This window comes from Grus americana, chromosome 7 (assembly GCF_028858705.1).
Source record: "Grus americana isolate bGruAme1 chromosome 7, bGruAme1.mat, whole genome shotgun sequence".
NCBI lineage: Eukaryota > Metazoa > Chordata > Aves > Gruiformes > Gruidae > Grus > Grus americana.
Window position 1 is genome coordinate 26775768 of NC_072858.1, and position 27685 is coordinate 26803452.

At 39.9% G+C, this 27685-nt stretch overlaps 1 protein-coding gene across 19 annotated transcripts in view; it reads right to left on the minus strand.

Annotated features, from left to right (window-relative positions):
- The window catches only part of KCNMA1 (potassium calcium-activated channel subfamily M alpha 1), a 501788-nt gene extending 474905 nt beyond the window's left edge, over window positions 1–26883 (minus strand). For all 19 annotated transcript variants that reach the window (XM_054831099.1, XM_054831098.1, XM_054831094.1 and 16 more), the window contains exon 1: window positions 26218–26883. In XM_054831099.1, the coding sequence (XP_054687074.1) occupies window positions 26218–26529 (312 nt within the window). In that variant the 5' untranslated portion in view covers window positions 26530–26883. The remainder of the gene's footprint in view (window positions 1–26217) is intronic.
- Between the last annotated feature and the right edge of the window lie 802 nt (window positions 26884–27685).

The following is a 27685-nucleotide window of genomic DNA, read 5'->3' on the forward strand; positions in this document are numbered from 1 at the left end:
GAACTTGTACAGCAAGCTTGAATAAAACAATAGATGTTTTTAAGTTATCTTTATTCCATTTCCACCTAGTTATTTCTTCATGTTTTGTACCTAGGGAAACATTTTAGGTCAGAATCCCTTAGCCTGAATTACACAAGAACCTCTGAGGTATATGAGAATTTACCATTTGGTACACAGAGAACCAGGCTATACAGATACTACCAAAAAAAAAAAAAAAAGCAGCCCTGTATCACCAGTTACTTGGTTTTCATAGCTTTACCCAGCATATCTTTTGTTATGACAGCTGCAAAATCACCCCATTACTCAGCCCTCTCCTCCCTGCTCAGCATTACATCTCTGTTTGCCTTCTGCACACATCCATTCACACATACCCTGCTACACTGGCAAACTCTGAAGGTCCATATTAGCTGTGGTGCTAGTATTTCTTTTTTCCTCCCCTCCCTCAGAATCAGACTCACATCAGTCCATCCCCTTTCTGATCAGTATTCGCAGTACTAGCCTGCATCCCCCGTATCACTTGTTTCAGCTACGGAGCTTTCAACTGCCTCGCATCATCAAACCTAGCCCACATCACCAAAAACTCTCTTCTCTTGCACTAGCAGAGGTCAGGGGTTGATCACGCTCCCCTTACACATCCATATATCATCTTCATGTAGGTCTTTCCTCCCGCTGTTGCCTTTAGCTACCGGATACTCTCAGTCACGAGAAGTCGCAAGAACTCGCAAAAGCGCCTAACGTCAGATAAACCCTCTCTGCGCTGCACAGTGCAACCAGTGGTAGTATTATCTGAGTTTGGGATTTAGCAATAGAAGAAATTTTAAAAAGGTGTAAAGAGTAAAATGGGAAGGATTTTAGAGCAGAAAACAGAGTAACTAAAAAAGGGGACAGGGTGGGGAGAAGAACCTTCACATAAACAGCAATTACTCCCTTTGGGGAGAGGCTCAGAGAGTAACTTTGTACTAATACAATTGGGAAATGCAACTTTCAGTATTGTTTAACTGCATTGTAACTGTACGCAGCTACATTTATTTCCTCACAACTGCATAAGCTAAATGGCGGAATTAGAGCCACATATTTTAAAATAACTCAAAATGTTTTAGAATATTCATTAGGCAGCTGCGTAAATCCTGTCTCCTGCCACTCTCCTGATCGCTCCAACAGGAAATGCCACTCTGTTAGCTGACACTTCTGCGAAGCGAATGTGAGATTGTATCGACAGCAGACGAGTCAGTGCAAACCTCTGACTCAGGGCCCTGTCACAGCTACAACGGCTGCCTCGGGAGTAGGGCAGTGAGGAATCAAACCAAAGGTAGAAAAATCACAACTTGCTCTCCCTGCTGTTATGAAAATCTGACTCCAACAAAACCAGAAATTCATCCTAAGAGTGTTCAAAGTGGTCTGATATGCTTTGGTGCCTACAATATGAAGGTCTTGACATGGATGCATGTATATCCAATGCCAGAAGTGCAAGAACAGAAGAATAATTCTCTTCCAAAACAGAAATGTCCAGACTTAATGTTTTTACTTGCAAGAATTTCACGATCCTCAAGAAAAATAAACGGAATTATGTATACTTGAATGTTTCTCTAAAATTTGAAAGTTTACATTCTTTCCATGTCATTATGGTTATCTTGTTTATTCTACCTAAGTTACTCCTCATGTGTCATATTACACAATTTTGTTTGCCTCTAACATAACTAAAACAACATTTGAACCTCAAGATGTATAGTATGCCAGGAAAAAAATAGTTTAGTATTTACTTTTATATTGCTCTGATTAAGTTGAGTCCTATTGGGCAACATAAATGTTTACTGCACCTGCCCTGTAGATTAAGTCCCTATGGTCATAAGCATCTTTCTTGAATATAAGAGGTAGCGAGGCATATAGTGATCCTTAAACTTGCCCATCTGTTGAACTTCACCTGGTATAGTTTTAATTTCTCTAAAACATCTCTGTAAGAGTCACTTTCAGTTTACTTAGGTAAAACTAAACAATATGTAAAACATTTAAGTGAAAGGATAAAGCCTTAAATGAAAAGAGAATTAAGGGTGGTTATGCACCACAGTTAATTATGCAGTCAAAATATCCCGTAGCAGCTTTGCCAACGTTCAAAGACAGACTATCTCTTCATAGAGGCACCGTGCAAGTGCATAACATTTAGATAATTTAAAGTAAAATAGCCTTTTTCCATTTAAGTCTTTTCAAGAAAAATTGGGAAAGATGCACTTCATGAGCCATCTCCAATGCTGGATGGACCTTCCAAATACGACTAACTCACTAAACGCTAACAGAGACAGCTTTAAGACTTGGGAAACATATCCAACAAAATCTATAAAGCAGCATTGGAAAGTTTTCACTTCACACTAAACAATTCATACTTGAGAAGTGAAACTTGGGAGACAAGTGAAGAATTCATACAGCATTGAAATATCTAGAAGATCTGGAAGCAGAGACACTCATGTGAGCCTGCACACTGGAAGTGTTTCACATTGGAACTAACGTGAACTTAAAACACAGCATAAGTCATTATATCAAAATGGCCATCACGAACAAGCCAGCTATTCACATCCCATCTCTTGATGTTCACCGACTGCACTTCATCCCATCATCGTTGGTTATGATGAGTATAGCATGCACACGTTGTTCAGAGCCAAGGAACATCCTTCTAGGTTCCTGCAGGGAAGTCCCAAGTCTGGGTTTCTAAGGTAATAAAAAGGTAACAGAAATAACACCACACTTCACTTACCAGACATTATCTGTCATAAATTGTTATCTTCCTACATAAAGCTGGCAAAAAACCCAATTAAGATGCTTTTAACAATACGGAAAGGAATATCGAACAATACCAATAAGAGATCAGACTCCACAGAGCTTGGGTTTTTAATCTTGCTTGAGAAAGGTTATACTTCCATGTCTCCTGAAAGCCAGAAAGAAGCTATCCTTCATAGTCAGGTTTACCAGAGTAAAATGACAATATTTAACATATTTTGTTGCATTTTGTTAGGAATTTTAATTACATCTCCCTCAGAAAGTAGAAACTCTGAAGTTAGAAAAACAGCTGAAAAAAGTAAGAAGAGACAAAATAAACATAACAGCAATGATAGTGTCAGAATTGTTTGGATTCCATTTCAAAACCAGAAAGAACTCAAAATACAATCAGTAAACCATACAAACCATGCTAATTTTAGATTACCTAACGGTCCCAAATAGATGAAGCTTTCTAGCTAGGGTTTAGATGAACAAAAATGCTTGTGCACAATAAACCAGGTAATCCAGGAGTTTCTGCATTATAGCTGCACCTACATCCTGAAAGTCTTTAACATTGAGACTGCACTTTCCAAGTAAAATACTAGGATTTCACTGCAAAGTCAACCATAAACCAAGAGCTGAGCGGTGACAAGAAAAGCCTAGTCTAACTGTTAATATTACTTATACATGCCCTTTCAGGGGCAGTATTTTTCCAAAGCAAATAGATAGCACACAGATTATTTATAAAGAGATCCCCAGTTTCAAACATACTTTTGAAAACACATCTGTGCAGTTCTCAGGTCTTTAGCTAACATCTTTCAGTGAAGCATAAACCTAAAAGCAAGGATCTCAGCTATTTTCCTTCCATCCATGCTGGACAAGGTGGACTTATCACAGTAGGCAGCAAACTTAATTTAGGCAGTGCCAGGCGGCACACAGGCAGCGTTACAGAACAACTCCCCGAGCAGGGCACAGCTATGGCAAAACACACTGCCCAACGCACCGCCTCCCCAGAGGGGCTGAAAACCAACAAAAACACCCTACCTGTACCTTTAGCCTTCTTTTACTGCTAAGATATTCCTGCAGGAGTGGAAGTTTCCTGCAACGATGAATGTTGGCCACTAGCAGACTGTGGTCAAAACGCGCTTACCATCTTGAACCAGATTCATATTTGAGGTAGCTGTGTTTTGAACAAATTAAAGACCAGTCCAGGCACTCAGACTTCTTGTTTTCTCAATGTAACTGTGTGTGGTCTCAGAACTTCACTCTCATTTAAATGAGCCCCTTGTCCTCTCATTAAGCCAGAAGGGGGGGGGGGGGGGGGGGGGAGGAAATGGCCAAATGTCTCAAGTTCTCAATTTAACCATATTCAGCTACTTAGTACTACCACCTTCTTTAAGTAAGACTGCATTCCCCCCACCACTTTAATTAAGCAACTTCAGTTCCCATTGCATTACCACCTCAGCCTGACTGAATGCAGAAGAGCCCAAAGTTTCTCAGTAGAGACAGTCTGAGTTACACTGAGTACCACAACTTAACTCTGCCTCACACTTGGCATGGAGTTTGTGTGACTCTAGTAAGGGAGCTATTAGAAATAACAACTATATGTTTAAAAGCTGATAGTATCTCACACATTCATCATGAATGAAACAATAATATGCCATTTTACTGTCCCACTAAAACCAGCAGTAAAAGCTGTAACTTCATCCACGAAGACACACTCTGCTGTGAAAGAACTCAATGGAAGCACACATTTGCACGCTCTTTTGCACATGCAAAGACTTTGTTATGTGGGGCTACAGTTGCTAGAAGCACCAATATTTTACCTTTTGGTCTCCACAGAAAAGCAGATGCCACCACCCCAAAAGTATTACTCTGGGAAATGGACGAGGAATTACATCAGTCAGCTGGTTTGGGTGCATAGGTATGCTAAATAGCCCGGTTTCTAGAGGCTCAGAATACTTGCAGACCTACAGTTAAAGCTTTAGTTTCCATGCTTAGAGCCTTAAATGGACTTGGGAGTGCTTCTGCCATCTGTGATTCACTCAGAAAAAGTGCTCAAGACTCTTAAGGTGTAAGTCTCATCTGTGTATTTTACATCCTTCTACAGCTGCAGCGTCTGTCTCCCCATTGTGACCCAAGAATTTCCATATAGTAAGACTCTACAAGGCAAGTTCTGTAATTGTCTTTTATACCTCAGATTTTTCCATAGCACCAGAATTTTTTTTTTTTTAAATATATTATCTACCTTTCATCTCTCAGACCACAACGCTTTAAAGACTTAAAGCCTGTGCCTAAGTAAGGGTCAAGGTTTGATTTTCATTCACCCTGTGCTTATTTTGTCCAAGTGATACTGTGGTAGATTCACAGAAAGAGATGGAAATCTCACATGGAAAAGTCTTTAAGTTATGTAGCTCTCCAACTTACCAGTTGCCAGCAAATGTGACATTTGAATCAAAAGACATACCAGACTTCCCAATTACCTTACTTAGAAGTAAAAGCAAGTAAGGCATTTATGATTAATAGAGGAAAAAGATAACCGTGATGTTTGTATTTCAGTGCGAGATCACAGCTGTGCCAGGCTCATCTGCTTCTATTAAAACTCCAATCATCTAGCAAAGCTGAGATAGCTGCAAGTATCAATCTGGCATCATACAGGTTTCTCTTCTTTCCATGATATACTATATTCTTACCTTCTTTCCTAAAGCTTGACTAAAACCAAGCAATTTTCTTCATGCTTTTATCCTGGAATTTACACAGGTCATTCGTATTTAAGAAGCCCTTTCATCAAAAGCAAACTAAAAAAAAAAATCATCCTCATACTGCTGTCCTTTCAAAGGTTATAAAAGTGTCATTTAAAAGCTGAGTTTGCAAGAGACATACAATGATCACATAATTTCAGCTTCCATTTTTACAAAGTACACTTCCGGTTCCTGTGGTGGACTTAAATTACCCTCATTTTACTACATGTAATATTCATTTCCTTTAGTATCCCAGGCCTGTCTTAAAAAGTGGAACTTTCACAGCAGTTCACTGGCCCTCCAATGCTCTAAAGAAACATAAATGGCAATCTATTTAAGGAACTGTTTTTCTAACACCAGAGAGAAGTGTTTTGACTTTGGATAGAATGAAAAATTCCCACTAAAGTCAGTGAAAGAAGTGTTTGGGTGATAAATCGAGACCAATAGTGACATACCACAATCTTTTCCTATTTACACTGGATAAAAAGAGGGCACTGGACACTGACCAAGCAAATGTAAAAAGAGTTCTTTTTTTTCTAGCAACAAGCTTCCTACAGTCAATCCAAGTCTCCCGCTCTCTTTACTACAATTAATCATCCTGAATGATGTGGTACCTGCTGAGTTTTTTTTCCCCTCTCTGCTCCTCATCTTTTAGGACAAACTCCTCTAATGAAAACATTCCACCCCATGACGGCTCATAGCTGCTATTCTTCACTCCTTCTCTGCTCAAGTTTTCATCTCTTCCTTGCACAGGCAGCAAGAACAAGAGCTGCTGAATTTCCCCGTATATCGCATTTTATCCTTCTATAAATCAGGTCTGCAATCAACATTATTTCTGATATTGTTGGGTTTATTAAAGCCTGAAGAATATTTTCAGGCCATTCCTCGTGGCCATTCTGTACTCTGCTTTCCCCTTCCGAGCCTAGAGCGTTCTCCACCCTCCCACACAAGTGCTGTATCCCTCCAGTTCCTGGGATGTGCGATATGCACATTCTTTGCCTGGGTGACTTTTATGCCCTGCTGCTAGAGCAAAACCCCCTGGATCTCAGTTTTCTGCGGGCAGGATTTTGTTGTTCTTCCTCCTCTTGAGCAAAGTTGCACAATATACACATTCAGAAGAGCAGACACAAGAATACTGAAGAAATGTGATCTTAATTGTGCAATATAGACAAAGGAAGCCTCCACAGAAGCAGAAGGGGCAGAGGTTATGGGATACAAAGAGGATGAGAAATAGATACAGGGGTGGAGAAATGAAAAATGGTTTGTAGGCTCTCATGTGGTCCAACATTTCTCATCTTTTTTTTCACTCTCCAAAACTCAACTTTCCATCAAAATACAGAACTGGTTATTTTCTAGGTTCATTCACAATGCTCAGTAATTATATATGTGCATTTTATGTTTGAGGTTATTTTAATTTTGAGCTTCTTGCCAAATTTCATTTTGGGTAAACACCTCTGAGTACCTGAAGCCAAATTTGCATTAAGTATAATATTCTTTGCTCCTCTTTCTTTCCTGGAGTGCTTCCATGTGCTCTTACACAGCTGCTATGCTCCACTTAACTGATGACTGATGTTTTTCACACCTATACACATTTTTCCCTGAGATCTATTGTTGCCCAGCTCTAACCTCCTACACTGAAATTTTAGCAACTGCTGTTGCATCGCATGTGGATGTTTTATATCTATATTTTATAGTGATCCTAGAACAGCTAACTAAACATGTTCTGTTTGACATTACTTTGCAGGGACTCTCTCAAACTTAAAAAAAAAGGAATAAAAATATAGCTACTTAGAATTTGAGACATCTCTCCTAAACTTATTGGACATGTCTTTCTGTTTCAATACAAATGTTCTTCAAAGGAAAATAAAGAAAAACAGGAAGTTATCAGAGCTCAATGTGAAATCTCAAAAAAAAATTCCAGCATCATATAATCCTCCATTACCCTTCAGGATCTGTATGTACCTAAAAATAAAATACTGAGTTACAGTATTTCTGGTACTATAGAATGCTAGTCCCTGTAAGGCATATTTAGTACTTTTGTTTGTGGTTTGTTTTGATTTCCACCCCCCCACCCCCCCTTCTTTAATTATTCATCTCTCTGGAAAATTTCAGTTAGTCCGAGATTCTCTTTAAAATGAAGAAAAGATTTCATCTCTGAAAACAGTCTACTCGGGGGATCACAAAATCCCTGGCATTCCTGGGTTTTTAAACTCATTAACCTCCTTACAACTGTTACCAAGGGACTTTCAATACTTAAATAACTAAACAGCTAACACTTTCAAATGCCAAAATGTCACCGATGACAATGAATGGCTTTGGACCGGGAGTGCTGGAAAACTGCCAGTTCTGGCCAAGGGTTTGCTGAGTTTAGGTTGAATTCTTGGACTGGATTCCAAATCCCTGTAGTTGAATTTCAGGCTTCAGCACTGACCCATTTGTATCCCTAACAGTAATAAATTACGCAGTTAAAAATTTCATACTGATTTAAGAATCTCAGACACCGAGGTTCAATATGAACCAAGAGTTCTCAGAACAAGTCTTTCGGTCCTAATCAGACAAAAATGACTTAAGTACAAGTTCAGATTTGATTTGACTAAGAATACTTGCTAGGTGCATTTAAAGAAAAATGAACAAGAACACTTCTGAACCTCCGGAATGTTACTTCTCTTCAGGAACGAGGAAGATAGCTTTATTAACCTCTACCACCACAGTTCCCAGGAAAGACCTTCAGCCCGACAGCCCAACGCAGAGGGCCTCTGCAGGACTCCTCCACCGAAACCCGCACAGAGCTGAACTTCAACTTGGTAACTGCCAGGGAAATTATTGTTATAACAACAAAACTTCCTGTAAGTCCTTTTATTATAATAAGGCTTCATACCAAAGCGTGAGGATGACCTCTAACGAATAATGATTGAAGAAATAAAAGGAATTAGAAACCCTACAACTCTTTGGACAAAGTAATATACAGGCTGCAAAGGAAGATGCGCTGAAGGCTAGATGGATCTCCACAACCACACCCTACAGTCCTGCAGGCAGATTTTGCTTTATTCCAATTCCTATACAACGCATGCATTATCTGGAACCCCATCATTTACCCCCAAGGCCCCAATACCATTAGAAGAATTCCAGAGGGACTTGTATACAAACATGTGCTGGCACTAAGTAGCACGTTACAATGTATTACTCTGAGAATGCATCACCTCTGTGTGATATTCATTCAAAATAATCTGACAGACAACACAGGAGAAGGTATTTGTCCCTAGCCACAGAATAGCTCCTCTTTGCAAAAGGAACAGGGCACAGGGTGAGGAGAGGAAGAGGGTGGGTAACCTAATTGGTGCCTGGCTGCACGAATAGCGGGGATTTTAAGTCTATGATGATATAAGTACTTCATTTGAAAATGACTCAGACAAAAAAAAAGTGTTTAGCTACTATAGCAGAAAAATAAAACTGCTGGGAGTGGTGAACAAAAGCAGTACAGCACAGCTTTTTATACAGCATCTCTTAATACACTGTATCACAGTACCGTAATTTAGATGAAGGATGAAAGCAAACTAAAAAGAAATACTAAGTGTGCACTAATAAAGTCCTCCGAATGGTTTTGGCCATACATTTACCAGTTACATCTGTATAAATGCCAGGCACAAAGGTCCCAGCTAAGAGAGCACTGGGCTCTGTGGATTAAAACCTCCAAAAGTATCCAAGAATAAAAGTCACTCCAGGTAATGTTTATCAAAAGTCTGTGGATATTTTGTAAAATTTCACTCTGGATTTATATAAACAGCAGTTCCCAAGAAGCACTTACACATTACATACTTACAAAGTATCATTAGTGGCTGTGGTAAAATAGTACAGTACTTTTTCTTCCATGCACCCACATGTAGAAGTTTTAAGAAATTAAATTGCTGTTTTATTTGAAGTGACCAAAACTTATTTGTTGATAACTTCTAAAATCAATTTCTACCAGTAACTGCATTCAGAGAGAAAGCATTAGCTTTTTTTACCCTCTCTGCTGCTACTATCACTGTGTAAAAATATTATAAGAATTTGGTTAGCCTCAGTTTTTTACCACTAAAGGATAAGGTAGAAAACTTCTGGTTTAACCATTAGGCCAGCCACTGAGCTATATTTTAAGTACCTACATAATAAATGTTTACTTCTTAAGTTCTATAGTAACAGAGTTTCTTCCAAACCGGATAAAAGGACCACACTGTACAGCACCAAGGTAAGCAGAAAGCCATCTGGATAAATTAGGAAACAGTTAAGGTGTAATTTCTCACTCAAGCAAAGTGCCCACAGCTCCAGCTGAAGTCAGACTGCAGACATCCAGCACTCTCGGAAACCCAAGACTTCAGAGCTCCTTTAAACCACAGGGCACCGCTTATTTCTGCTACGCTGATCAACCAGCTCCAACCTGGAAGCCTCCTTCCTGGCCTAAGTCTATTTCTCATCTAGCTCAGCTCAGACCAAGATGATCCGTGAAGTACTCATTAGATTTATAAAGAGGGCAAGGGAAGAAGCAAGCAAGATATTTAATTTTCTCGTGGACACAAAAAAATAATGAAGGCACATATCTTCAAAGTAAGACTGCTAAGTTTTATTGTGATTTAATGTATCATGCATTTTTCAACTCGATGAACACCGTGGAGCAGCAAAGTTTTAACTGACATTAAGCATTAGCCTGCCACATATTTTGCAAATAACTACTTCAGACCTCTCTTTGCAAAGCAGAATAGCCTGGGATATATCATCAATTTCTCACGTAAACGTACAGAAACAACATCAAACCTTCTCTGACTTCTGGTAATCAGTCTTGCCAAAATTCTGCCACTAATCAGGAACTATGAATTACACTCCATATAGCAACAGGCCTCCACATTCTGATCTTCACCTCTGGGAAAAAAAATAGTAATTTCCAAACATGGAATTATAGTCTCTGTGTAACATATTGTCATGTATACCTCATTCTGCGTGGAGAGCACAGACATCAGATGAGATGAAAGAAAACAGCATTAAAAAGCTAAGTCCAAAGCCACTGCACTGAAGAATTAAGTGAACTCTATAACAGACCAACAGGCACACTGATAAAAAGAACAGCGTAGGAATGGCCTAGAAAGGCATGAATGCACCAAGCACTTAAAAAAATTATGTGAGTCAACATTCTTTTCACTGTCTTCTTACAGACCAGCTACTTCTGTGATGTATATTGCTCTCATCTTGCCACTTCTTCCCTTCATTCCAGTCTTGAAAAGCTGTGTTAAATTTCCCAAGGGCTCATCATTCAGTAAGTACGCCTGTTACAACGTCTCTCTGCTATAATAGCTATCTTGACAAGTAAAACACAACATTCTTAACAAGTCTACAATTATATTAAAATAGAAGAATTACTAAAAGCCAGTGCAACATATGAAACATCTGACCACAGGTTTTTATTGTCATTTAGCTGCTAAATCCTTCCTTATTGTCATCAATTGATTTGAGGGGGGTTGTAGAGTTTATGATATTTCTACAAGTGAGAAACATTTAATTGCCTATTCTTGCATGCTTTTTGCAATCTACTGCAGACATTAAAAAGAGCATAACACACTTATTCTAATAGAATAGCACACTGTAAAAACATCTAACTTGGTGTAACTGTCCATAAAATATTTGGTCACATTCACACATATAAAAAGATGTATTTTACACATACATATTTCTATAGCCATACACCAGGAATAGAAACATTCAGAGAATACAGCTGGGCAGAGAGCAGAATTGATGTATTGCACAGAATTAAGATCAACAAATTAACTTCTATATAGAGGAAGACCTCCCAAAAACCATAAAGACTTGTCAAAATAAGATTCCTGAAAAAAAAAGTATGAATCAAGCTATTAATTGGCTTTGGTTTTGATTTTACAATATGAAAGAAAATACAAGACTAAAGTCAAATATTTATTTCCTATCAAAAAAAAAAAAAAAAAAAAGGAAGAGACTTCCAGTATCATCTTTTCCCTTCCCCCAGTTAATAAAATCCAGTTAAACTGACAATTTTGTATATATTCCAATTTTGGCAGAACTATATTTTTCTCTAAAATGGATTTCAATTCTCTCCACTATGAGAAGACAACCAACATTTATGTAATCTTACAAGCCTCCTAGAATCTTTCACTTGAAAGCTGCAAATTCAAGTGAGACAAATGAGACGAGCTCCTTCCAACCTTCACCTGAAATATTCTTGTCCTGCTTTGTTGGGGTTTTTTTTAAACTACAAAAAAAAGTGAAACTTAAGCAGCAAGAAATAAAAGCACAGAGGATGCTGAAAAAATTGATAGATGAGGATGAAATTTGACTTAAAGGAAGTAATGAGATTTATATTTTTTTTTTTTTAAGCTGGATAAAGATCTAGCTACTAAGCTCCTAAGTTCACAAAAAGCTCTATGGCCTACTTTCTCCACTTATTTTAAAGTCACACCAAAAGGCCCAGGCACCTGCCCTGCCCTCATGAAAACACATTTCCCCAAAGTCCACGCACTAGAAGCCTTCTCTCAGACACACGCTCTGTAACACAGGCAATGACACAGAAATCACGTCTAACTGGTGCCATAATTAAAACGGAACGTGCGCTAAGGAGCCCTGCCAAACTACAAACAGACACTGTTCTTTAATCCCTTCATTGCCATTCCTTTTCTAATCTAATTCACTTCTTCCCAGCATTTATACTGTTTACCTTTCACATGCCTCCCAAATCAGGTAATACAATTCAATTTTTACAGTCATTTTTACATTCCTATTCCCAGTGATGCAATGACTACATTGCAAGTACTGCAGAGAACTTAAAGAACAAGGTAATTTCAGCAACAAAAACGTCTGCATGGAGATTTTGTATTCTTTTTATACAAGCGTAAATTTGGGGGCAAAATAGAGTTGGCAGCATACCTTTCATGATTTTCAGTTTGGATGATAGCTTTCCAAATTTTAGAGGTAAACCATTTTTCTGAAGTAGTGACTTTGTTGCATTTTGTTTTAAACAATATCAGCCCATTTCTTCTTAAACAAATCTATACAGGGAATTGTGTCTTGTTTATAGGATGGATTAAGCACACTTGTCTTAATAGTGAAAAACATATTTAGTTTTTTCACAGTGCAACAGAAACAAGCATTTCAGGCTATCACATTAAGCCTTTGACTTAAAAGGAACACTACACAAAAAGTAAGAAGTCTTATACCAAGATTAGTCTTCTGCTTCTGATGTGTCACAAATTACATTACGGGTTATATAATGCACTATATGTTTATTCTGGCTCAGATTCTTTCACCTGTTCTTCTCCCCTGGCATTGCTAGCACTACCAGATGGGTCCATTTTAGATTTAATTAGTTTACCCCATCTCCTACAATTTCAAAGAAGTAAAGCACTGACAAGAACCCTGGCTCTTTCCTTTCTTGGATACAGAAAAAGAATCTAGACACCGAGCAATTTTCCTTTTAAGAACAGAATACAACATTCACAAATAAATATCTGGGGAGAACACGTGTTGTTCAAAGAAGCTAAAAATAGTACAATCAACAAGCATATGTTTAACTGGGAACCTTCCTAGATTCTAAAAGTAACATTATTCTTTAAATCCAGTGTGGATATGAGTACTCAAAAACCTTTTTTTAATGGCAATGGAGCAAGTATATTCAGAGTGTCTGCATGTAGATAAAGTGAACATCATACACTGCATCCTGAACTAAACAGGTTCCCTTCTTGTCAGTCTGCATTCCCTCCACCGTATTATTTTTCTATTCTTACAAATTCCTCAACACACTACAGTTAATTTCATTTCATCCTTATTTTGGATTATTTATTATTATTATTCTTTTTATTTTCTGCTTATTCTCCATGTGTTTTTATGTAAAAAATCTTCAAGAAACAAACTTAGTACGGCACAGCAAGTTTTAACCACCTGTAGTTCTTTAAAAATAGCAACTGCTCTAAATGGACTCGCAAACCACGTTCCCTTCGTAAAGCTAGCAAATGGGGTGAGTGGATGTATATTAATGAAATCATTTGCTTATCTAGGTTGCTTTATACCTACTGGGGCAAACCAGTTCTTTCACAACCATCCTCCTCTCCTGGCTTTTTCCCTATTATCTGCTTTCAGATCATAAGATGCATGAGGCAGAGGATCGCCCCTTTGTCAAAGCTGGTAATAGGATCTGGCATAACTAAGCCTGCAAAACCCTGTGGCCTCTGAATACTACAATAATAAAAATAGTTCAGATAGACCTTTTAAGTTGCTAAGTCCAATTTTGAATACACAACACTCCTTGTATAGAGTGGAACATTTTAAAACCATATCCTAGACCCCTAGTAATGAATTTTCCCACTTGCAGAAAATACTACAAGCTTTTCAGCCCTCTAAAAGGAACTTCAATAGTGCAGAAGCATGGACAGCACAGGAATTAATTTTGCCTCAAACGTACCAATATGAGACACAAACCAGCTTACAAAGAGTGCTGCCATCTCTCCAAAGCCTGTCTCCATAATGGATACCCTGCATCTCTCCTGATATTAAAACATTTTCATAAAGTTTTAGCTCCAAGCATCACACAACTACACAAGAATCTCAAGTTTTCACCTTCAGAAGTCTGGTGACACGCTCAAAGAGCATCAAGACTACCTAACTTAATCAGAAGCTTGAGGCCAGAAGACAAATAGAAACAACCTATAATTAGATTCTGAAGACTCTAATGTGGGGATTTTTAATGCTTTACATCAATGTAGCATTTTCTACAGGATCTGCACTAAATTAAACCAGTATTTTAAATTAAAATATTTTTTGAAGAAAAGAATGAACTAATACCTTAGTTTCACATGATATTCTTCTAAATTATTAGAAGTGAGCCCAAATAGACAAAAATAAGCTGATCATGTAAAAGCAGACATCCAGGAACCAACATCAGTCAAACTACAGGGGTGAAGAACCCTCTACTTTCTCTGAAATTAATGGCCAAAACACTACTATAGCCCTAAGACACACAATTTATTCTGAGATGAAGTGAACTGCCATTTCCATCAGCTCTCGGAGCATATTCTCATTTACCTATAACCATTACAGCCATCAATTTTAAAAGTCACAGGCTTTGTATTTTTCTGCAGGAGTCACACAACAGCCTATATTTACATACCATTTAAAATCCAAAGAGTATTTTACAAAACAACAGAAACTACAGTCTTACATTCACTGCTGAAAGCAATCCATTCCCAGGACCAAAACTATTTGTCCCAAGGAAAAGACCATTCAATATGAGAAAAACAGTTATGAAAAAGGCTGCATTTAAAATGGTTCCTCTATTTCTTGTTCATAAAGATTTTTTACTGCACTGAATGTAAATACACAAGACACCATCTTTAGAAGTCTATTTATATTGCCAGAAGCTTTTCTAGAACTTTTACCTTTAATTGAAGCTATCATAACCTTTCTCTCCACTTCCAACAAATATTTTGAAAATAAAAGCTCCAGAGCTCAAGTTCTCAGTGATAGGAAGAGCACCCTGAAAACAGCCTGAGCACCAAGCTCTACCACCTGTTGTCTCAGACAAGGTCAAATAGGCAACAACCGCTTTAAACAACCTGTCCCAAACCCATCTTCTTCCCCCTCAGTCAGAACAATAATATCTTTATCCATACAGACCATACACTCACCAAAACTCTTAGAAGATTGACTGAAAAATAAAAAAAAAAGGTAATTTTGGAATGGTTATACTGAAATCAATCACACAACATCTATGACATCTTTAGGCAGTAAGATGCCATCCAAAAATCACAATCTTACCATCATCTTTGCCAACCTGCTGGTTCATCATCCCACCCTCAGCAGCCAGCCCAGGGCAGGGCAGCCAGCCCAGGGCACAAACAGAAAGCCCACAAGCATGAGCTGAATGCTGAAGTCAGTTATGGCACAATAAAAGAAAGAGATCTCAAAAAAAAAAAAAAAAGAACTGCAGGAAGCTGTTAAAAGAAAAAAAAAAATCAAAAATTAAAATAAAACCAGAAACTTACCAAAAGGCTCATCTGGAACTTTTCCCTAAAAATGTAGCTAACTTGACCTTTACAAGCAGCAAAACACAAGAAAAGACCTTAAGAGCTCCAGGTGGGCTGTACTTCAGCATTTATACCCTCATGACTAATCTAGCCCCGCTGTGGGGATTGAAGCCCATTAAGAGGTGGAGTAGATCAGGTATGCCCCTAGAGCTCATCTTCCTACATAACTTTCACCTGAGGAGAATCCACTTAACCACCCTGGAAAAGTTAGAGTTTACTTTCAAAAGTGCATTCCTCATCCACCTAAATTGCTGAAGCGAACAAAACCATATTCACCAAAAGATGTCACGGAATTAACATTTAGCATGCTAACTATGAAACAACCTAACATAAAACTTTTCAGTATTGAACTTTTAGCCATGACATCCTTTCTGCTCAGTAGAAATGCCTAAAAACACTTACAATGGTTTAGGATCTGGAGCTACTACCACCCGCCACTCACTGCCTGTCCTCAACGCAGCTCAGGTACCTCACAGCGAGTCTCCTCTCGGACTTTAAAGCTTGGATTTACTAGCACTCTCGAACCATCACCTCGGGATGGTAAGTCCTGTCTTAAAAGACTAAATCAAAAATATTCTGCCCCAAAACACTTAACTTGCTCTGAGGGATTAGACTTTTTTTTTTCAAGTGGGAAGTAATGTAACTTAGCTTCAACAGGCATTAGATCAGATCAGGTACAGTTTACATCACCTTCACTTCTTACCAAGTCACAAAGTAGATGTAAACGCTACACAATGTGGCTCAGGCACCTTCACAGAAAAAATCATGCCATCAGGCGTGCTCTAAACCAAATTGGTATTCCCCTACCATCTCAAGGGCACGCAGGTGCAGCGCAGTTAAGTGCTGAATGACACCGTGGAACTGTATCCCTGTATCCCCCCCAACACACCCACCCACACCCCTTAAATCAGGGCCCTGCGTGAGGTGACCCACCTCTTAACCAGACCCAGCAACACCCTGGCTGATCATCAGTGAAGGATTTTAACAATTAGTGACTCAGCAGGTTTACTCTCTTACTGCACCTGATGCAAGTCTGGAGTCTTTTCTGTAGTAGCCTTGAGCTGTTGCGGGCAGAAAGGTTAGCTATTTCCAAACTGAATATTCTGTTTCTCTGTGTATAAAAAGCAAACAGAGAAACCTATGAAATTTTGGGTTTACTTTGTTGTTTAAAAAAAATAAGTAAATATTTTACCCCAGAGGTTGAACTCTTTTCCACCTCTACAAATTATGAATATACATTCTCTTATTCCACCACTCTTTAAATACAATTTCTGCAACCAATTGTAAGGATACATTTTACTTCTGTACACAGCTGGCATAAGAGCGAGATTAAGATCTATTCACTTTAAGCCGTTACATTTCTCACTTTAAAGAACACAAACCCAAAGACAAATAATCGCATGGACAGTCAATAAAGGCAAAAGTTTATATCCAGCTTTATTAAAGCAACTGTAGCCAGAGAAATGATAACATGTTCTGATTACCCCCACAATTTCAATATGGGAACATGAAAAAAATTATTTTTTCATTAAAGTTATTTCTAAGAGTAATCAGCTTGAAATACATATTTTGATTAGGGGGTGTGTATCAATCTCTTAGGAAAAAGAAAAATAAAATTAGAGTATTGGATGCTAAAGCAAGAGACACTGCTACTTTAAAGAGCTTTAAAACAGTATGTAACTTTACAAACACTGAAGTACCTTCTCCTATGTTCATATATACAGAGAAAAGAAGCCAGGGGATTTGGTAAACCCTGCTCAAGTCCAGAATAAGATGTGTAAGGTAAATATTTTTTTTTTTAAAAAAAAAGGTACCTGGATTTTAGCTGTTATGTTCATTGATGAACATCTGAATAAGGAAACGTGTTTTCAAGAACAGTAATACCTCTTTCTGAAAGCATCTGAAATTATCACTGACTCTGAAATCAAACTCCTTATTCAGATCTTAAATATAAATGTTGGTGTCTAAACAGCTGTTTTGTGCAAGTGTTGACTTGAGTTCCACATATTAATGCGAACAACTGCTGTGTGAGTTTTCTTTAAAAATTATGCATAACTTAATAACAAACATATTGCCATCAACTGGAAATCAGAAAAATCAAATATTTTTTTCTTCTGCTCCTGGAATTACATCTTACCATTCAGCTGGCAATTCAAAGATACCAAGGTTTTGCTATAGTACATAACTTCATTATATCCTAGGGACACATTCCAGCAAAGCAACTAAAATTATTTTTGCAAATATCAAAACTGTGAAGTTTTAGTGTTGTTTTCTTTTAAGGACAACAGATCTCTAATATGAATTCTGCTAGTCTGACTCATGAAAAGACAACACCGTAACTTACACGTATAAGGCAGAGTCAGAGGAGGAAAAACAGCATTTAGCCAGGTAAAATTTTGTATGGCCTTAAACAAAAAACCAGACCCTTTCTCAATCGAAGGCATCATTCCTTAAGCATATCATCTATGTCTCTCTAAAAAAAGCCCAAGATAACAAATGGTGACTATCCCTTTATCCTGCAGGCTGTAGAAAAATAACATTGCAGTAAAGGACACAAGGAAACAAGTATGCGTTATTCCTGAGAGCCTTAAGCGATACGAAAATAATGCGAACGTAAAACCATCAGTCCACTGTTTCTGATGCTGAAGGAATCAGAACCCTTTGGATATAAATGTACTGGGAAGAGAAGAAAACTAACACAAAAAGCTGGTAAAAACTTCCCATATAAAATCAATTTATCAGAAGTGTATAATCGCTTTGATTATTTTTTAAAAAAATCCCTTCATGGGGAAAAATGCTTGTACTGTGTGAAGACAGACCCCGCAATATTTTTTTCTAACTAGGCTGTTCCTGTGATTAAAAGGAAAAGGAAAAAGGAGGGGTATTTTTCCTTCAGCCCTTAAAACCCAAATAGAGTTTATCGGCTTCCTTATGAAACGATATTTATAGCAAGATAATCTAGAAAATGTAAAAACATCACACATCTGCCTGTTGATCAGCAAACTCACTTTCAAGAAAGTGATGTCAAATCACTTGTAGCCAAAGAATTCTCCATGGCATATGAAAGCATCTGAAGTGCTCTACACCAACTATGACCATTACAGGTCGAGGAAGCTAGTAACCTGTTTCAAATAATTTCTGTCCAGCAGAATACCTGTGCATAATCACAAATAAAATGAGTTTAACAGAGTTCATACTAAAAAAAATTAGAAGATGCTTAAACAAAGAATCATAATCTAATCTATTTCACTTTATTTTTGTAACATTAAGGTCACCAATCTCAAATATTTTTTTAAAAAAAAAAGTATCTATAATGTTTCCCCTATACTTAAAATAGAAAATGAATCCAATGCCAGTAGTGCTAGAGTTAATCTCATTAATAATAGAAAATTTAGAGTGATTCACCTTTTTAGTTTAACAAATAAGAGACAAACCATTACATAAAAATGCAAAAGATATCATGAAAAATGAATGAAATATAACAAGAAAGAAAATGCCAAATATTTAGTCAGCATTTGCTTGGACAAAGGGGAACAAAACTGTACTGTAAATTTATTCCTGGGTATATAAAAAGCAATAAAAATACAACACAGTAGACCTGTACCTAACAGTTACAGTCATAAGCCACTCAAATTTTGGCCCACTTGTTGTGTTACGCTACAATTGTGTATGAGGTCACAGTACTTCTCAACACTCTTCTGGCCTGGCGATGCGATTTGTCTTTTTTTCTCCGCTATATGTTAGCAGTTCTGATATTTAAATGAGGTAGTGAAGTTAAGGACGTGCAAAGGGGTTTCCAGGACGCAGGGCTGCAGCTGCACACGCGTCTCTGTCCTGCAGGTGATCCACGGGCGAGCAACCTTTGTCACATCCACTAAACGCGGCTCTAAAAAAAAGAGCCAATATTTGCCGTTGCACTTCAGCTTGCAGGAGAGATGCCATGACAGGGTATCATCAGTAGTTCAAGTACCCAAATTTTGATTTCCAAGGGGGGCCTGGCAGAAGGGGTAAGTCTTAACTGGAATGAAAACACACCTTGCGTGATTTTTAAATATTATGTTTCTAATGTTGAAATCCCAGACGTAATGGCCAGAAGCCAAGTAAACACACCTCGCTACAATAAAAGAAAAAAGCTTTTAAAAGCTTAAAATGTTAACATAAGCATCACTTGAAAAAAATATCTGATTCATCTAGAACACTATGAACATCTAGGCCTGAGTCCAAAACTATTGAAGTTATTAGGATGGCCTCCCTCTATTTCAACAGGCATTGGATAACGCTCTCCGTTTCTGTAACTCTCAAACAGACAAATACATGCAATATATCATCTCAAACCAAACTGAACTCAACACATTTCAGTGGCAGCACATTCATTTAAAGAGAGCCATGCATACTATATATGGGAATAAAGTGTTCCTCTCAAAGATGCAAACCCGATGTATTCTTAGGCTATAAATACCATCAGGATTCAAAATGGGCCCTTCCTGACCAATACATCTCTGTCAGGCATGGAAGATAGGTATCTTGTTTTCTTATCTATTCAACCAGCTATATCATTGACAAAAGCGCTAACAAACTTCTACTCGATGTCCACCTTCCCTCGTCACCCAGGATGACCTATGTGCCATAAACAGAATCCTCGCACTTGCAGACCATGAGGTCTAATCCGGAATTTGTGTATTTAGCCCCGTGTACAGTTGGTACAAATGCCAGCCTAGCCTTGTGATCTAATAGCATTTTGCGCTCACTTTGCAGGGCGGGTGGAAGAGTCGGGCGTTAAGCCTTCGACCACGTAGTAGCATATGAACTCATTACAGAAACACAGCATTTTATGACAGCTTTTTTAAGTGTAGTCCCTTTCCTTTATGTCACTGAAATGATATGTGGGGGGAGAAAGATATTTTTTAACCATTAACACCCACACATAACATTTCAGCAATCTTTCCCTTAGAAAAACCCCACGAGTTGTATTCATTGTGTCCTTCTCAGACTTCTGGTAATTTGGTAATTTTCATACATGTAAAATACATCAGTTTATGCAATGTGACTAGGTATGTTTAATAGAACAAAGAGGATACCCCATCCCCTAATTTCATCCAGAGTTATTTTATGTTTACATCTCACGAGGTTCTCTGGAATGTCTGTCCTACAATCTCACACTACAGAATGCCTCACTGCTGCTGAACTACAGCCTGAGCTTGCCAAGGAATTATTACCAGCCAACCCTGAAATTCACATAAACTTCTGTCAATCTGAGTTGGATTCCACAGAATAGCAGAGCCAGCCTCTGAAGGAATACTGACCATTGCTCTGTATTTTGCCTGCTGACCAGAAATTACTGCTGCTTTTTAAGATCTGTCACAGGAAGGACACTCAATGACTAATTCACAATCCACTTCTTTGTAATAGTACAGGACAGATATGGAACATCACTGCTTTTTTAATTATAATCATTAGATCCTCTCCCTACAGAGGTCATACTTAGGACTAACATGCTCTAAATTTCCATTGTTTCTGTCTCTGGGTCTGTAAGCTGCCCTCATTCTGAACTCAGAAATCTCACCGCATCAAAACTGCGTACATAGATCATTGTTATTTAAAAGCTTTTCATTCCCTATTACAGGCATTTCTTCCATTGAGCTAAAATGGAAAAAAAAAAAAAACAAACCCAAAAAAAGTGAAATCTAATGGTTTCCAACCAGCATTTACAGATTTGCAAATGTGTGAGAGTTGCAAATTCCTTCTGAGCACAGATTTTCTCCTTAAATGTATGTGTTGCAAAGCCTTGAAAATAAGTATGATACTGCATCAAAATAACATTTCGGTTAAACCCTTGTCTGTACATTTTCCTTTCTGCATGCATAACCAATTTTAGCATGTGTTTATAAAATATGAAATCCATTATGAGCTCCAGAGAGCCAAAAGTGTCGTCTTTTTCACAGCACGGAAAACAGCAGCGCACGCCTCTCCGTACCAGCACCTTTTTCGCTTGTAGAAACACCATCTGCAAAGAGCTGTGGGTACCTTTTCTTTCAGTCCTTGACCTCTCCACCACGCCCATCTCTCAGTTGGCAACCTGTGCTATGGGACACGCACGGAGAATTACGGCAGACCACCTGATAGCCATGAGACAGGAACGATTCAGTGCCTTGAGCCAGGCTACGCATGTGACTAACGAGCGGAATGTATTACAGTCCGCTGCTAATCCCTTGAGCCTTCCAGTTGTTCATACGCTTCTGCTTGGTACATCTTCGAGAGAGTCAAGGTGAGGTTTCCACACACAGATCTGAACGAAGAGATCTCCTGCGCTACGTGTCCACACCCGCCTTCCAACGTACCCTCATACCTCTCTCAAAATGTAGTGCCTTCTTTTGAGTTTGCTTCTTTAATTGTATTTGGAGAGAACGTTTACGCAGGTAGTGCCAGGAAATCAACAAGCCTAGCTGTATGAGAGCCAGTTTGGTAGAAATGCTTCTTCTTTCAGGGAAAACTTAAACTTTTCCTTAAACTTACAAATTATCGCAGGCCTTTGAGGTCTGAGTGAAAATTCTTCACTTTTCAAAGAGAACTGCAAATATTGTACTTCCAGTAAAAACTTAATTTTTCTACTCAAAACAAACGGAATGTTGCTTGGTTTCTACTGACATAATCTAGCACTGTATAATTTATTAAACTTCCAAAATATGTAAACCAGTATCAAAGAAAACTATTATGGCTTGTAATTTCAGGCTAGCAACTGCTATCCATAATCATAATGTAATTTCATTTTCTATGTATACGAGTCCTGGGTTGTGGGGAGGAAAGACTCTTCAAAACACTGAAATCATTCCAACAGGCGCTTAGCAATAAAGATACATTCTATCTGCTAGAACCCTGAAGGCATCAGGTACATAAGGGGTACCACTCTTTGGGGATCCAAGGAGCGGTGTTACAGGCTCTGGTATCACATTCTTCATAAGGGTACAAATGTCACTTCATTCTGCTCTGGCCAGCTTCAGGAGCCGGCTGTGCCCCAAACTTGTGCTCTCTCATTCCACTGCTCCTACTTCTTGTTTAAGAGTTTGTTCAAAGCCAAAACACAGTATCAGATAATGTCAGTAGAAAATGCCCTTCAGGAGCATAGAAAATGCAGTAGCAGATCCATAGAATCAAACAAACTACAGATCGTATAATGCACATGTAGCCATGGTGTACTTCACCATGCATATTTATTTTCTTTTTCTGTTATTTCCAGAAACAAGAGCAACTAATGGTGTCAGAGTCCAGCCCACTGAATTTTAATCTCATGTTCTACTTTTTCATACACAAACAGGAATGAGTTGGTCAAGGGACAAAGAAAAAGCAATGGGAAGACAAGGTATTTAATGATATCTAAGCATTCCTAAAAATTTAGATGTAAACACTAAGGAGAAAACCAGCATTTGTTAAGTCTCTGCAATGTAACTGTAGCTAATTTTGGAAGAATCACCTCTAAAATTACATGCCATATTAAATAAAGGAATACATGGGATTCAGCTGCAATGACTCTCCAATTACATGAAACACTGATAATACAGGTCAAGATTTACGTTTTTCTTTTTGACAGATTTTAAAAAATTTAATCTCACAAAGAAAGCATGGAGCATAAAAATTCTAAAACTTCAGCAATTATTTTTAGTACATGATTAATATTAATGTTCTGTTCATACATGACATAAATTGGATATGAAATTTTAAGGAGCAATGTTTATCATTCTGGTACCAGAAGTTTTCATATTCTTGACTTACAGTATCTTGACTTTCTTATCTCCAAGAAAAAAACTGTAGTGAAATTTCATACCACAGTGTTAAACCGTTTATATCACATTTTTAAATCCCAACCTTAAATTCAGTGAGATAAGGAGGGGAAAATAAAAAAAAAAAAATAAAGCCACATTATAAATCCTTCTATGCAGCCATTAAAAAGTGTTACATCCCAAAATCAAGTTGACAATCACTGACAAATCTGAGGAAGACAGCAGGAAAAAAAAAAAAAATTTGTAGTTCCTTGCAATAACATATATGAACACAGGTGTTAGCACAGTAACTCTGTGAATTATTCACATATATATGTGAATTATTCAGTAAGAAGACACAGAAAGCAGATGTGAGAAAGATTTCTTTTAGCTCACTCGCGAGGACCACTCTTTATGTAGACGGTGAGACGATGTTGGATAACCCAACTCGGCTACAACCTGCGGAGCAGCAGAAGAGGCAGCGCAGGGAGGGGAAGGTCCTAACATGCAGAAAACTTCTTCAGTCCCGCAGTAGGAGGAGCTACTTCTTGTAAAATTGCTTTTGCTAGCAGGTCCAATACAGTCGACACAGCAGATACACGCATTCACAGTTTTCACCTGCAGCCTCGGCAGCCTTTCCCAAGTTACCATGCAGCACAAAGCACGTGTTTGGTAACAGCAAAGTTTAAGACATTTCCAGTTGTTACTTCAGTCAACCTTTATACCCTAAATACTAGAAAAGTGTTTTGCAATAACTAACTTAGACACACAGAGTTCCCTCCAATTCTCCGTTTTAAGCACGTAAGGAATGAAGGATCAGCCCTTGAAAGTTCTTCTTCACCAGAGGCTTGAAAACCCTTACACGTGGAATAAATACAATCTAAAAAGAGATGTATATCTCCCCCTACCTGCAGAGTCCTTCATCCTCCTGCCCCAGGGAATGATATTCATGGACATAGTTACTTCAGGTCTCAAACGTGAAATAAACTCAAATCTTATAACCTGACATAGTTGCAGTACGTCAAGTCATTCAGACTGGAAGTGTTGGAATCCCTCGATGATACCTGTTATTTAGCAAGCTGATACATTTAGCCTAAGAGGTTTTAAAGACAATTTGGATATGCCTTTCTGTACTGGTTAAGAACTGAACTATCTGCTTTAACTGACTATGTCCCAACAATGGGCTATCAGACCAGCAATACCCACCAAGACACTATGTCTAAGAAGTCTGTGTACAAGTCTCTAACTTTCATTTTTTCAAGGAAAGAAGCACAAAGTGATAACCTGTAGGATTTTCTTTTTCATCAAAATCCCTGATAGCCCTTGCAGATTTGTCTCATCATGTGCAGAAGAAAATGCTAAATAAATACAGAAGACACTGAAGATAAGTCTTAACTACCCATCCATTCTTTAAAATCGCCTTTTACCGTCGTAGGACAGGGTATGTTACAAGACATGCTTATTATCATAAATTCATTTGAGCTTTGTCATCATACCTGGCTAACACCTCTCTGAGAAAGTTCAAGTTTGGTTTTGAATGAAATAAAAAATACCTATAGAGAAGTGATACTGCCTGGTAGGCTTCCTGAAGCTTAAGGCTGAGTTAAAAGCTTTTATTTATTCCTTATCTCTAGCAATCACTTCTTCCCCAGATAGGCCAAGTTCACTATAACTGTTCTGCTTCCCACTGGAATGTAGAGGTTCTTTTCGGCAAGCCAAACTGGATGCCTACCTCGCTAAACCCAAGTACACAAACAAGTACCGTAACTTCTCACACTCTTAACTTTGTTCCCGGTTTTCCCCCATCGTACAGCTGGGTTATGCGCTGTATCAAGTGTGTCTAGGGGGGAGGGGACAGGAGAAGGGGGAAGACAGCTCACTGTACATCAAAGCAAGCCAGCAACCTAGCAACCATATATTAAAAGGTGTGTGTGTTTTTGTGGGTGTCTGTGTGCCAGGAATAACTGAAGCAGATATTATTCCATTTGTAATCCAAAAAATGTGAAAAGGGAAGGGGAGAAACTCCAGCTGCTGGTCTATTTTGGGGTCTGTCAAAATCCACTTTCACAAATACAGAGTCTTAACACTTTCTATCCCATTTGTCTTAAAAATGAAAGTCTGGACCCGAGCAAGTTCTTGGCTTTGGTTTGAAGGGTCTCTTTCAAAACAGGAGCCGACCTTACTTCATGTGCTACGCTTTCTTCCAGCTGGTAATGTGCAAAAATCAAAGGGGCAGAGAGGTTGCCTCGAAGATTTCACACTTAGGTTAAAAGAATATTGATCTAGCGTGTTACTTACGAATGCACTAAATACTTTTCAGTATCTACATTTAATTTATCAAACAGAAGTTGCAAAAATTCTCGGGGAGTGGAACTAGCTTCAAAAAAGATTTACTTGAGTGAGAAGTTTACCTTTTTAATTTTGCCAAAGTTTCTCATTCCACAAGAGAACTGAGAGCTTAGACTGGTAAATAAGCACTCCCGCCCCGCCATCATGTGTGGTCCTGGGGGTGCGTATCAACTTCCGAATCACACCGTCCTACCGTGCCAGCCTGTGCCTTGCCAAGAGGGTGAGCCGACCAGGTGTAACTTTCGTGCCACCAGATGAAAGCGTGGGGTGGGAGGGGGACAGGGGGCCAGAGGGGCACATCTCAGGGCTGCACCCAACACCTCGCTCCTCCAGCCACACTCCCCACGTTGCGGCTCCCGACAGCCTGTGGCAACCCTACCACAACAGCACACTGCCATGCAACAACAGCCCTACCACGTCTCCTCCCGTGCCGCCTCTCCCAGGTGTCCTGGTCTACGAGGCTGGGCTCCTACTATTCCTCCTCACCACCACCACCACCACCCCCCCCCAAACCACCACCGGCACCAGGAGGGGAAAAGGAGGGGGAGTTACCTTGTTTTTGACCCCGCAGTGGCAGCAGACAGTCCACAGGTACTTGAGGGTCCTCCACAGCAGGATGATAAACAGTCCCCCAAAGAAAGTGACCATGGATGAGGCGAGGAAAGCCCACCACATGCGCTGTCCGCGGCTATCGCAGGGCACCTCCATGGTCACCGGGATGATGAGCGCATCCATCTTGGGCACATTGACGGGGGAGGAGGACGAGTCTGTGTTGAGATTGTTGGCGTTGATATTGTTACTCATTCTAATGCCGCCGCCGCCGCTGCCGCCCGGGTAGGAGCCGCCGCCGCTGCCATTTGCCATAGCTAACAGCGAGCCGGGCGCGCAGGGGCTTCCGAGAGCTCCTCCCGCCGCCAGCGCCCCCCAAAAAACCCATCACCAGCCATATTGCTGCTGCTGCCGCCGCTGCTGCTCAGCGGAAAAAAGGAAAAAAAAATAATAAACCCAAAAAACCCCAAATCAAAACAAACAAACAAAACAAACAAACAAAAAAAAAGCTGAAGAAAAGCGACCGCACAATCCCCGGGTCCCTCTCGGGAGCCGACAGGCCGGTGAATTCCGAGCGTCCTCCTTGTACGGCGAAAATAATATTTTAAAAAAAAGCCCCAAAATAATAATAATAAAAGGTAGTCTCCTCCTCAGATTCCCACCCCTTCCTTCTCCCGCATACAGAGCCCCCACCCCGCCCACCCCAAAAAAATCATCCACCACCACCACAAACTGATGCCTCGGAGCGTCTCTCCAAGATACCCAGCGCTGCAACCCCGCTGCCCTCAGCGGGGATCTCTCAGCCTCCGCCGCGGATCTTCCCGGAGGTGGTCTGTTATTACTGTTATTAGTCTTTAACTTGTTATTAGCGATACTCAGTCCCCCCCGCGCACCCTCCTCCTCCTCCTCCTCCTCCTTCTCTTCCAAGTCCAGCCCCTTCCTCTCCTCTTCCCCCCTCGGTGCCGGCAGCAGCCTCCTGTGGCTCCTAATTCATCCTCCGCTGGCCCATCTGTGCGTGCGCTGCCGCTGCTGCCGCCGCCTCCTCGCCCATCCTTCAGGAGCTCCCTCCAGGGCCCAGGCTGTCGCTCAGGCTGTTGCTCCCACACGCGCAGAGGCGCCGCTGCCGCCGGCTCCCCGCCCCTCCCTATCTGCCGCCGGGGGACGCGACGGCCCCGCAGCCGCGGCCCTGCTCGGGGCGCATGAAGGGCCCCGCGGGGAGAGGGTGCCGGGCCGGCCCGGGACGCCGCGCTGCTGCCGCCGCCGCCGCCGCCACCGGGGGTGAGGGCGCCGGCTCAGGCGGGCTCCCGGCCCCCCATGAGCAGCGCCGTGCGGCGCCGCCGCGCTCCTCCCGCCCCGCGGCCGCTCGGTCCCGCTCGCGGGGCCGCCGAGGCACCGAGCGACCGCTCCGGAGGACGGCGAAGGCGGCGGCAGCTGGGGGGGGAGAGCCGAGGCGCTTCACAGGTGGCGGCGA